The following is a 13340-nucleotide window of genomic DNA, read 5'->3' on the forward strand; positions in this document are numbered from 1 at the left end:
ACATAACCAAAGGTGAGTATGTACAGTCCCCAACTTTTGGTTTAGTTACAGCATCTTTCATGCATCATTTCCTTATATGTGTTTGTGTTAAAAGATAACTCTAACTTTGTAAAGCAATAGCATGGATAATCCATGTGTGTGTGTGTGTGTATATATATATATAGTATATATATATACATGCATATATTTCATTGAATGCATTTGTTGTGAGGACAAAAAAAAGCATTAAAAAGTCACTCATGGGCTAAAATCAACTCTTTACAGTCTAAACACTCCTATCATAGCCGAAGCAGCAACTGCCCGTGATAAAAATAAAGCCCTAGTATTAACCCTGGCAGTTTCTATGCTTTCCTTAAGGGGAAAATTCACTCTCAGAAGACAGTACTAATAGCTCTCTCTTTTGGACACAGAACTCTCAAAAATCGAGAATAAATATTTTCAAAAGTATTGACTAGGTCACAAATACCTAAAATTTCCATTAAAACAAAGACTGCACAGATGACAACATATTCTAGCAATATTCAATAATACAAAATTACCCTACAACCAAAAAGTGGGAATGTTCCCTAGCATCAGGACAGTTAAGCTATTCATTCAAGAAAAAGCATAGTGACTCAAGGTGCAAAGACATATGCTACCATAAAATCTCCATTTATTGACAAAGTTATCATAAATATAGATTAAAAATATAGAAAATGCCCAAAGCAGGTCCCTATCTACATTAGTCTTAGATGTTCAGCTGAAGAGGAATATTCTTCCCCAAAGGCCTGGTCTCTACAGGGAGGAAAAAACTTTTCTATTTTCCCTCTCTTTCTTGATAATGGAGTCCAGAACATTTGGAAGTAGGAATTGATTTTGCCAAGGAAAATGAGAATAAATATTTCTTAAAGAATACTTTGTGACCCCTTAGAATAAACGTCTATAACAGTATATCAGTTTTCTTAATACATAAAGGAGAATACAGACCTTTGAGATCTGGTCTATTTCGTATACCCACTGATACAAAGAAGCAATCCATATCAACATGCATTATACAGCTCTGAGGTCTGGGTGAACTCAATACTGACATAGCTCCTGGAAGGAAAAACAGAATGTTCAAACCCCAAACTAGTTTTTAATATTTAAAAAAAAATCAGGTCTGGTTAATTTTAGAAATTACATTTTTAAATGCTTACAAGCAGAATAAAGTTTTAAAAAAATACAGATTCTATAATAGATTACTTCTATCACCTCAAGAGAAATCAAATTTCAGTTTCTTTGGCTCTAGAAATAATTCAGAGATACAAATTTAGTTTCCAAACAGAATTTAAAATCAATTGTGAAGACATCATGTTTTCCTAGTCTATATTCTAACAAGTCTCCAATTAAAAGTCTGTCTAAATGCTTATCTCCAAGTTATTTCTGTGGGCTGAATGGTTTATAAAAATGTATAAAGATGTTTTCATATATTTAGTTCCACAGACCTAAGTTACTTTAGATGATTACTATTCTATGCAGTAACAACATTCCTTGGTAAGACAGCAGTAAAAACTGCTACTGTTATTGAGTGCTCTGTAAGTAGGTGTCAGGCACTGTTTTAAGAGGTTCACATGTATTAATTTATTTAAATTCTCACAACAACACTATGAGAGAAGTAAGATTATCCCCATTTTGCAGATTAATAACTTGAGTCATACAGCCAGTAAGAGGCTGAGCTGGAATTCAATCCCAGGCAGTCTAATTTCAGAGCCCCATAAGCCACCACACTTGTAAAAAGTGATGATCTCATAAAGGAATTTTCCTCTGCTAGATTTAAGAATAACAGTACTGAGGTTAATCTTCATAACAGGCTTCCAAAAACTTACATTTACTCCCCAAAATGCTGAGACAACTCTATTTACCAAATTGTGACTGTGGAAGAGTTTACCTTGTTCTCACTAGGTGCAGGGCACCGGACCTTTGTTCCTATTTTCTGCCTGTACTGTCACTTGTGTGCCGACAGGAAACTGAGACTCAGAGAGGTGAACTCACATGCTCTGCATCGTAAGAGTGGCAGAGCCAGGATGTGGACTCAGGCTATTACCTAACTCCAAAGCCAGGGACTTCCTTGCTACCCTCTATATTCCCTCGAGAAATCATTTATAAAATAAACCTTAACAATTGTAAGTCTGCTGTATAAAAGTATTATACACACATAATGCAAACAACTCAAAATAATGGTTTTAAAGATTCAAGTCACACAGAATGTATATACTAAGTGCCTACTGAATGCTTTCATACAACATAAAAATCTCTCATCTTATTCCCATTCATAGAACTGATCCATAATAGCTCTTTGAAGCTTTCAAAATTAAACGACCTTTAGGTAACAAGGCCAAGGCATGATAAAAGGAAAATCTAATACCTATAACATTATTTTGAAATATCTCATAAATAACAAAAAGCATTTGGAATACATCAAACACAGCAAAACATAACAGAAAAAACCCACATGGAGAGGTTCTATCACATTGGGAGAGAACCACGAGCTTCTCTCTGCACCTCAGTTTCCACAGCTATAAATTAAAGGGTAATACTAGATAATCTCTGAGATCCCGCCCCAGGGGGAACCCATTTAATCCATAAAAAGCAACTAAAACCTCAAACCAGATACCAATTTATAATGACAGGCACAGAAATACAGCCTGTTATTGTTGGTTTTGTTTGTTTTTGATGACAAGAAAACTATTTAAAAAACAAAATACAATTAACCAACCTACTTATATGTGAAAATACTTAACCTCACTAAAAGCTTACCACTATACTTATAATAGCTATTATGACAAAGTTATTTAATTATTGATAAATCATTATGACGCAAGCTTTTAAAAATTAACAGTTACTCTTACCAAACCAATTCATTCTTACAGGAGTTTAAGCACTGAATATAAAATATGGTATATTTTACAGTTCAAAACTTCAACTACTGATAAGGTCTACAGGAGGAAAGAATGCTCAGAATCCCAACCTCATTACTATTTAAATTACCTAAAAATGTTCACTTAGCCACACTCAAATCTAATTTTGTAGAAAATTTTTAGTAAGAAAGCTTTCTGTCATCTGTTATACTCACTGTTACTTACATAACCTGCTATGCCTAGAGACTTCCATGTTACAAGACCTTAGTATTGACGAGAATACCAGTGACAGATTAAGAACGAAATGATCAAGCATGATTGTTTCTTAAGAAAACAATTTTAGTAAGTATCTACCTGGGTCAGTTACAACAAATGCAGACCTGCCTGCTTTCATTTTTTTTAACTTTTCCCTTCCTGGAAAGATACCACTACTTTGTCTCTGCAGGGTATTGACAAACTCAGTCAATTCGCACTTCCACGTGGAAATGTGGTGCAGTCTCGAGCGAGAGTAGAAGTCCGAGATGAAGCGGCAGGGCCTGGGTGGCACAGAGGGTGCCGCCTTGCTCGGTGAAGGGACTGAAGAAGTGCTCTTTGTGCTTGAAGGCCCCTGAACAGTGGCGTGGTGAGCACCATTGACTCGAGTGTTGCTGTGCAAAGGTGACAGGGAGAAGGAATTAGTTCTGTGAGGATTCCGCAGAGCATCTGTGCTTCTGGTGCTTTGCTGGGACTGTTGCTCAGCGCAGTCTCTGAAGCCGCCGCCGCTCCTCTCGGCTGCTTCCTCCTCATGGGCAGGGTCGGGGGACAGGCTGCTGGCAACACCGCTGCCCCTGGGCACCAAGCAGTCCTGTGTCTTTAAGGCACCGTTAGAGCTATGAGTGTGTCCGTTGCAAACGGCACTGCCATCTCTGGGATGCGGAATTCCGTTCTGTTTCCTTCCTGGGAAGAAGGGCTCCGGCTCCACAAAACCCAAGTCATTATCTGCACCTTCTTCATTCCAACTGTTCACTCCATTGACTCTGACTTCATTTTCCGTCTCAATCTTCTTAATTATGTGATTTCTAGGGCAGGAAAAAAATTTGTTTAAATGAATAATGTCTGACTTTCAGGCTAAAACAATTTTCCATTTAAACGCTATCTTAGTGGTACACACTTTAATATTCCCTCCACCAAATCTGAATGATTAAGCCACAAACTTTTTTTTCATTATTGCTCTTCTAATAAAAGATAATTCTTTGCTAAACTGAAGGAGCAAGGTAACTAGGAAAATTCTAGCACATTAACAGCCTTTCAGGTTTTTGTTTTTGTTTTTTTAATTTCAGAGACTCACAGAGAAGAAAATAGAATTGGATCTTTTTCAGACTGAAGAAAAATCCAAGAAACTCTTTTCAATTATTTTTCCCACTATAAATTAACTGTAATCTGTAAGCTTTAAATACCCAGTTTGTAGCACAGTGTCTGGCATTTACTAGGTAGTCAGTAAGTATTTGCTAAATTAATACAATATGAATTAATTCCCGTAAAAATGGGTAAGAAACCTTATCTGAATTCTTATTCCTCTTTTTACTTTCAGTTTTATGTAAGGCACTGTTCAACACATTAAATCCAATACTGCTACAATCCTGAGGCTCCTTACTTTCCCCCAGGAAATGACTGACAGACTATATTCACTAATCCATTAACAGGGTCAAACTGTTGCACAAGTAGATAAAAAGTAAAAAAAAGGTCAATGTGTATGGTTAATTCAATAAAATTCATACCTAGAAAAATGAGGATGTTCGCCCTATTGACAAGGGAATTAGCATTTCATTTCTAAGAAAAGCATTATTTAGATGCCAGGGTGGTGGGTCCAAGGCAATCTGGACCAAGTGTCCTGATGACAGGTTTATAAATGCAGTAACTATGACAAATGTTATGTTAAATTCACATCCTGGCTCTTCTAGATGTCTGCTTGGTAATGCTCTGTAATAAAGACAAGATTCATCTGCATTCAAAAGAATCACCTAAGTAACAAAAACAGAAATCTGAATTACAAAGCAGTAATTCATTCTACTTAGAAAAGTCCACAGCATTAGTCCAAGTATAGTTCAGGCTCCACATGAGGGTGCCACATGCAGCACCAAGGCACAGGTGAGATTACTACGGCATTACCAGGTTTAACCTAAAGTTCCTGCTCCTAATACCAACTGGGTACATTAGTCATGACAGCCTGACTGCACAGCAAACCACGCATGAGCTGGATGCGAAACAGCACCAGCCATTCCTGGGTTGGCTCTGGCTCTGGCTCTGGCTGACCAACTCATGGAATCTGACAGCCAAGTCTGAGTAGGTCCTGTCCTCAAAGATGATCCCACCAGTGAAAGAGGAAAAGATGACCAACGGGAAACGATTAAGAGAGGAAGGAAGGAAAACCTCATTTGATATGTGTCAGAGAAAGTCTGGCCCTTGAGACTGAGAGCAAGGGAGCAAAAAGTCACATAAAGGAATTGCAAAGAAATTTATTAAATGCACTGAACATGCCAAAAATAAAGAACACAGAAAGCAACAAAAGTAAAGTCAGAAAAGTCTTAAATCTAGTTTTCTATGTCATAAATATTAAGGTTCTTTTACTAGCAACACATGCAACAGAAATGCACACATTGGCAGAAAACATACTGCTCATACCCATTCTTTCTGCACTACGGTGTTTCAGCCCAAATGGACATTTATAAAGTAGCTGTACTAGAATATATCACGAGTGGATATACATTCACTAGGCAACAGCATAAATGGATCAATAATTTAAATCTAATAGGTAAATTCTTCCTAAAATCAACACAAAGAAGAATTTCAAAAAAACACACACATATGTATTTTCTTTTATTAGTGAAGAAAAAAATGAAGTTGTATATTCAGAAGCTTTTCTGATATTATTTGTACACCTTGATGGTACTAAAAAAACAAAATTAAATGTTTTAGGTAACATGAAAAACAACTGAATACACTTATAAGTGAACCTATAAGTTAAAGAACAAATGACAACAAAACTACAGAAGGTAGTGACACTGGATCATCCCAAGTTAATTAGACTCCTGGTCTTTTAGAAAAAATATTATCAAACTCCCAAAGCAAACAATTTAATAAATAAGGGGAAGGCTAATGATAATGAACCATGATAATGAACTACTACCTGATACACAAGTTAAGGCAACACACCAATTAACTGTGAAGCCAATTTACCCAGGATTACTGCAATTAAAACTTAAGTCAAAATATTTTTTAAAATCAGACACATGGAATAAAGTCTAGATTCACCTCTAACTCTATAACCTTGAGGGTCATCGACTAAATTTTAATTGATATAAAATATTTACCTATTTAGAATTGTTACTGATTTAGAATTTTTCAAAAATAACCTAAAAGTGTTAACATTTTCATTACCTGTCTTTCTATGCAGTAGCACACAGCAAAACTTTAGCTGGAGTAGTTAGTTCAGTTTTTGAGAAAGCAATAGTCTATGGCAAATTACTTGTGTCAAAAATAGTTACTGCCATGAAAACCCATGGAACATTTTACTTCTAATAATTTAAGATCCATTGGTTTAACATGGGAATCTAATGAGAGTGGAAAAGCTTTCTTGTTTATATTTTATTTATGAAACTGTCATGATAAAAATAATTTTTAGGTAAGACATGCACGCCTGTACTTCAACAGGATTAATATAGACGAATAGCCAGTTTTTATGTCTGTCTCTATCTTCAGCAGAGCAGGGGCCGTTCTCACTGCTAAAAACCAGCTGTGTAGTCTCCCCCAACCTAGACAAACTTACACCCTGTCGTTGAGCTGTTTGGTGATGCTGCTGGGACCTGGTACAGGGTCCTCAGGTTTGCACACAGGATTAAAGTTGAGACCTTTCTGCGTGGAGGACTGCTTGCTGTACAGCTGATATGGAATGTAGGACAGGAGTCGTCCAGCTTTGATGCTAAAATAAAAAAGTAACACCAATTTAAGAGTTTAATACTTGGGGAAAAGGAGCTTCACAAAAAATGAATGTTCTCAATGACAGGAATATTTCACCAACAACATGCCATCTCTTTTCCTAGTTTATTCCTTTTCCCTTTGTTTTAGTGGTCCTAATACAACCTTACTTATTACACACTTAAGAATGAGACCTTCTGCCCATGAAAAGACAGGTCTGAAATTTTAAAAACTAGTAGCCAACCATCTCATGTTGAGGAAAAGAAAATAGACTATAGAGTAGGATGAGAAAAACTTCAAGCACAGAGTTGGACTAGTCGATATTGTAATCGTCATGACTTTAATATTTAACCACAATCTTTCCCCCCCCAAAATTCACACAGAATCATCAAGATTTTCTCAAATCCTATCTCACATATTAAATTTTTCCAGAATAAGGGAACTGGATGAGGATTCCCAATTTCCAAGATTCATGTTAGGTCTATTAAATGTGAAAAACTGTAAAATAAAAGGACAAAATAAAGAATCTCAACTGTAAGATTAACAAATAATTTATACTATCTTATGTGTGTAAGAGTGACAGAGACAAGGCCACTTGAAGACAGAACTCTGAGAGGGCAGAAGCTATCATATATATCTATATATCGTCTTCCAAATGCTCACTATATATGCATCAAACACCACCTGTAAAAACGAGGGGAACAGCAGTATTATAATACTAGATTAACTGACACTCCCTAATGCCTATTATACTTCAGAACTAAAACTGATTTGATTAAACTGAGTTTTGCTTTCTAATAAACTGAGTTACACATACGGTTACTGTATCTTTAAAAATACCATTTTAAACTCAAATTTTAAAACAGCCAACTAATATGCTTAGGCTAACATCCAAATTTTAAAACAGGCTCCTTAAGTATCAGGAAATATTTCAAAGCACATGTGTGGCTTTAAACCTAAAATATATATTAAGAAAGCCATCCTTTAATTATTTAGAAGAAAAATAATACAGTAAAATACTTTTCTTACTATCTGACAAATCCAAGAGTTTTGACATTTTTATTTTCTCAAAGCACACTCCACAGAACTTAAAAAAAAAAAGACTGAACTGGCTTAAAACAAACAAAACCAATTTAAAATATTAAGTCAACAATTGTGAATACAGAAAAACATATTGATGATATACCCTAAAAATGAAACTATACCATATTATAGACTATGTCCTTTATGTAATTATATCAATATACAATCCCACCTAAACGGCCTTCAACTTTAGGCGGAATTACTGAATATGCTAAACTACTAATTTATGACAGCTGAGAACATACTAGTGACAACACACTTCAATTTTCATTTACCTAAATAAATTTACCATCAGGCTAAAAGTTAGTTTTATCAAGATTACAGATTACATTCAAATACTAGAATTAAAATCCTAAAATTAGACCGCTTATTAATTTACTTTATTCTTTTTAAAAAATTTTTATTGGAGTGCAGTTGATTTACACACAATGTTGTGTTAGCTTCAGGTGTACAGCACAGTGAATTTTACTTTATTCTTTTATCAAACTAACTTCACTTCCTTTAGCAACTGGTCTTAACTGCCTGGCTATGGACCTTTGTCTTCTTAGTTATTACCTATCTTGCCTGCTCTCCCACCCTCAGAAGCAGAGGGACTTACCCCTAACGTTAGCCTTCTGCCTCCTTCATGACACACAGCACAGCTGTAACTAAGGGGTAAGTGGAGACTGAAACTGTGCTCAATATGTCAGCTGCACATCTGAAGTAAGACCAACGTGCAATGAAGCCAGGACACGCCCCATTATCATGCTGGCTTCCCCCATCCTACTGACAGCTTGCTGGGTGACCCAGACGCTACAGGTGCTCTCTAAACTGACCATACACGACTCCTAACAACAGTCACCCAGAACCTAAGGCTTACATAACTAAGTCCGTGGAGACTGATACAAAATAAGAGCCAATTTAAATACTGCAGTCTCTAATCAGACATCCTCAGAGATGCCCAGTAAAAGAAACTAAAGCCCAGTGCACTATAGTAACATTAGACAAGAAATTCTTTTAATTTCAAGCCCAAACCACTATACATCTGTGTACATTCTTAATTATCCCTGCTTATCCATTTATCCATCTACAGATATATGGAGAGAAACATTATCTGATGGTATATTTTTAAAAGATCTTCTTTTACAAAGTCTCTCAGGGATTCATTTCTAACGTTTTCTAATTTCACTGTTTATCCTAAGCACAAAGGAGCTGTATTCTATATTTTCTACCATTCTTCTTACCAAAAAAAAAAAAAAAGAAGAGCCAAACATCAAAACCCATATTTCAAAACCAAATGGAGGGCTTCCCTGGTGGCGCAGTGGTTGAGAGTCTGCCTGCCGATGCAGGGGACGCGGGTTCGTGCCCTGGTCCGGGAGGATCCCACATGCCGCGGAGAGGCTGGGCCCGTGAGCCATGGCCGCTGGGCCTGCACGTCCGGAGCCTGTGCTCCACAACGGGAGAGGCCACAGCAGTGAGAGGCCCGCGCACCGCAAAAAAAAAAAAAAAAAAAAAACAAATGGAGCTTCACTTTACCAAAATATATTACTACATGGTTTCTTTATATACTGAGCTTTCTTCCCACGTACACTTAAAGTAGATTCTGATATATATGAAAGAGCTTACATTCTATACAATGTATCAGGCACATACTCATTGCATGTGAGATATTCTCTTCCTTTGAGGAGTTTTAACTCTTGGTTTGTCCTATAGCCCCAGTAAAGTTATCTACAGCAGAACTTTGTTCTTTAAATCATTTCCTATTTCCTATGCTGAAAATGAATTTACACGGCCAGTTATAACCAGAGTCTGGGAGATTTTGCAAAAATTAAGATACAAGAAAAGTCACTAAATTTCTATTCCAAACTTTTTATTGTAACTGTAGCAATAGCATCTTCTTTAGATGAAGCAATTCTGAACATCAAATGTTTGTATGGTTCCAGGCAACATCCCAGTCGTTCTCTATTAGAAAAACCATATCTGACACTGTATACCCATCTGCCCATCCATTCACGCATCTATCCTTCTTCCTCATTCAAAAGTGGATTTAAGGCAAGAAAGGATCTAATTATGTGCTAAGGACAAACTGAGCTGTTTTTGCCTATTATTCTACCATTACGCAAACATTATTCTTTATGCATTCAAAATTAAAATTCGCTTTGCCACCACCTCTCCCATTACCCAAACTTTCCAACCACTCACCAAGATCCCACAAGCTCAGAAAAGGAAATAACAGCTATGAACATATGTATATAACTTTTTGCCCTTTATCCTTCAGGGTCCAGATTGCTTTTTAATTTTTACTACAGATACTGAGAGAGTTAAGCTATTCATATTCATTCTTTAGGTCCTGAAGACCAAGACTCTATTTTCTAATAAATATTACCTACAACAAGTCATGGGGTGGCGGGGAGACTGAAATGTGTACTGGTTAATTGGCCAAGTAAAAATAATTTGAGAATTCTGTAGTGCTGTGAGAGAAAAAAGTAAACGACTCAAGATTAATTTTTTTTAAGTCAAATCTATACCAGAAACTAGAATCACACACATTTTCTACGAAGAATAAACTGAGGCAAGACACACAAAAAAGTAAGGGGAATGAAAAAAATCATGAGATAAAATTGCAACCAACTTTTGAGTTGAGTAAGCACTAATATTGACAGAGTGTAATTAGAAACAAAGTTTCAGTCCATAGGAAGTATGAGATCTTCAGAGCATCACGAGTGTGTGACAAACGTGCTAACGTTACAGGTGGGAGCTTAGAAAGAAAGGACACACTGGGAGCCAGTCACCCCCCACGAGAAGAACCGAGTTGGCAACAACTGGACCCTCTCATCTCACAGCAGAGCCCGTGAGAATCCAACCAGAGGAGGCAGGTTCCCACGCCACCGAAGACTCAACACAAAATGAACAACGAGAACAAAATGGACTCGGAATAACTTAGGACCATGTTTTCAACTGTGCTCGGGCCCGATGAGGCAGTGAGGTGAACCACAGCAGCTTCCGTAACTACGTCACACTTCAAATTTCAGTGTAAAATTGTCTGAAGAAAAGGATTAAGAGAAAAATTTGAAAATCACTAACTTATACTATACTGTACTATATACAAACATAAGATTTACAAAGCAAGGCCTTCAGTAACAATCTCAGACCTTAAACTAACGCACACAGGCTTCTCATTAAAGGACTCCCCTGCCTCTCAGAAGTCATGACCCCATAATCATGCCAATATTAACTCAGGTTTAATGGCACCTACACAGACACCAGGGAATTCTAATCAAAGCAAAGTAATCATCCTGTACACTTATAAGTGGTAGTCACTTTTCAAACTCTCAAACTAAAAACAGGAAAACTAATTATAGAAGAGAATATCATGTATGATCCATTAAACGGCTAATATAATGTTCAAATTTTTAAGTATAATAAAATCTCATTAAAACACTGCTGAGAAGGAGAAAAGATGAAGACGACTGGGATTAGAGTGTGAAAGAAAACAGCACTGTGATTTAACGTGGAGGAGCCCACGCTTATGACATCGTAGACACCGGGCATTTATTTAATGTATTAGGGTACAGCCCAGACTGAACCATTTCCACATGGGCCAACTCACCTATAACAATTTAATTAAATGGCAAAGAGCAGACCCAAATACGAGTCAGAAAATCTGTGTTCTGAATTCTTGGGCAAATCAGTTAACCGTATTAGCCCTGCCTTCTCATATACAACATAATGCAAATAAGCCACATAACCATGATTCCAAAGTCACTTCAGGGGCTTCCCTGGTGGCACAGTGGTTGAGAGTCCGCCTGCTGATGCAGGGGACGCGGGTTCGTGCCCCGGTCCGGGAAGATCCCACATGCTGCAGAGCGGCTGGGCCCGTAAGCCATGGCCGCTGAGCTTGCGCGTCCGGAGCCTGTGCTCCGCAATGGGAGAAGCCACAAGGGTGAGAGGCCTGCGTACCACCAAAAAAAAAAAAAAAGTAAAGAAAAAAACAAAGTCACTTCAGTTATTTAAAAACAGATAATTAAGCCTGACTTCAAACTAAAATAAAATCCATTAAGGTGTATTTTATAACTTGTAACTGTCTCAGGTGCATTTCTTATTGTATTATCTCTCTAGCAGCATTCAGCACAAGAAAGAAGAGCAGGTATAAAGCAAGAGCTGTAATGAAGACCGCCATTTTCTAAGCAAGTCAAGTCCCACCCAGCAAGAGCTCTTTTCACCACCGCTTTCCTTACCCATGGATCTCCCCCACCCCCTCCAAAGCCAAAGTAATATCCCCAGATCAAAATCCTTGCCCCGGCACAATGAAAGGATTGTCTTTAAGTGACAACACACAGTTACACTCTGGAATGATACTAACTTCTTATACTGAAAACTTCACAATTTACTTTTAAGAAGACACACAGCTAAAAGCTAGGTTCATTAATCCTATATAATGAATGGACAGTGGCTGGGTCCTGGGAACATAGCACAAAGATGTTCTAGGGATGGACCTTCAACTTAATCTGCCAAGGCTTAAAAAAACCCTCATCTATAAGAATATTTGGCTTTCCGGAAGACAAATGCACTTTGACCTTTTGGAATTTATTTTCTGATACTCGGTGATGTTTATAGAATAAAAATAAAATAACAACAGTAGCTTCTTACATCTTATGCCTCTACAACGCACAAGGCATTGTGCTAGGTAGTTTGCACAAATTATTCCTAGTTGTCACATAACCATAGCGGGTAGACAGCAGCCTTCTTTTACAAATGAGGAAACACGGTTCAGAATGGCTGCGTAACTATACCCATTACACAAGATCACAGGGACCCTGAATTGCTGAGTTGGGATGTGAACCCAGGTATGTCTCCAGAGCTCAAGCACAGCCTTTCCACTATAATACACTGCCTCTCACGAATCTATGCTGCTATATCTGCTATACAGAGGAACAGAACAATTCTATTTAATTATCCTTTTAAAAAATTTTTGGTCGTGCCACGTGGCATGTGGGTTCTTAGTTTCCCAACCAGGGATCGGAACCACACTCCCTGCACTGGGAGCATGGAATCTTAACCACTGGACCGCCAGGGAAGTCCCGAAACCTAACAATTCTAAATCTACTGAATAAATTAATGGAAGGTGTCAGAATTAATGAAATATAGGATAAGAAAAAAGCTCGGCAGTTGACTTAAAAAAACATAATTTCTAAGTTTGTTTCATCAACACTCCATTATACAGTCTGACCATTCTCTCATATACTGATTACAATCTATTCATAAAATTATGATTTAAACACTTTCACTTTTAACTTTCATAAATCTAGCAATCACTCATATGTATTATATATGAATCACTCAAGTTCTGGCTCATCACCAAGGTTCCAGATGACATGTTTAACCTTAGGAAGTTAGTATGAATGGCCAGCACTGATTTACAACACGCCAATTCCAAACCAACAGCCA

At 37.2% G+C, this 13340-nt stretch overlaps 1 protein-coding gene across 4 annotated transcripts in view; it reads right to left on the bottom strand.

Annotated features, from left to right (window-relative positions):
- REV1 (REV1 DNA directed polymerase) overlaps window positions 1-13340 on the bottom strand; it is an 84267-nt gene that overhangs the window by 32348 nt on the left and 38579 nt on the right. For all 4 annotated transcript variants that reach the window (XM_082672807.1, XM_082672808.1, XM_082672806.1 and 1 more), the window contains 3 exons: window positions 6682-6834; window positions 3231-3934; window positions 967-1074 (listed from right to left, as the gene is read on the bottom strand). In XM_082672807.1, the coding sequence (XP_082528933.1) occupies window positions 967-1074; window positions 3231-3934; window positions 6682-6834 (965 nt within the window). The remainder of the gene's footprint in view (window positions 1-966; window positions 1075-3230; window positions 3935-6681; window positions 6835-13340) is intronic.

The sequence above is a fragment of the Grampus griseus genome (genome assembly GCF_964374135.1).
Source record: "Grampus griseus genome assembly, chromosome: 15".
Classification (NCBI taxonomy): domain Eukaryota; kingdom Metazoa; phylum Chordata; class Mammalia; order Artiodactyla; family Delphinidae; genus Grampus; species Grampus griseus.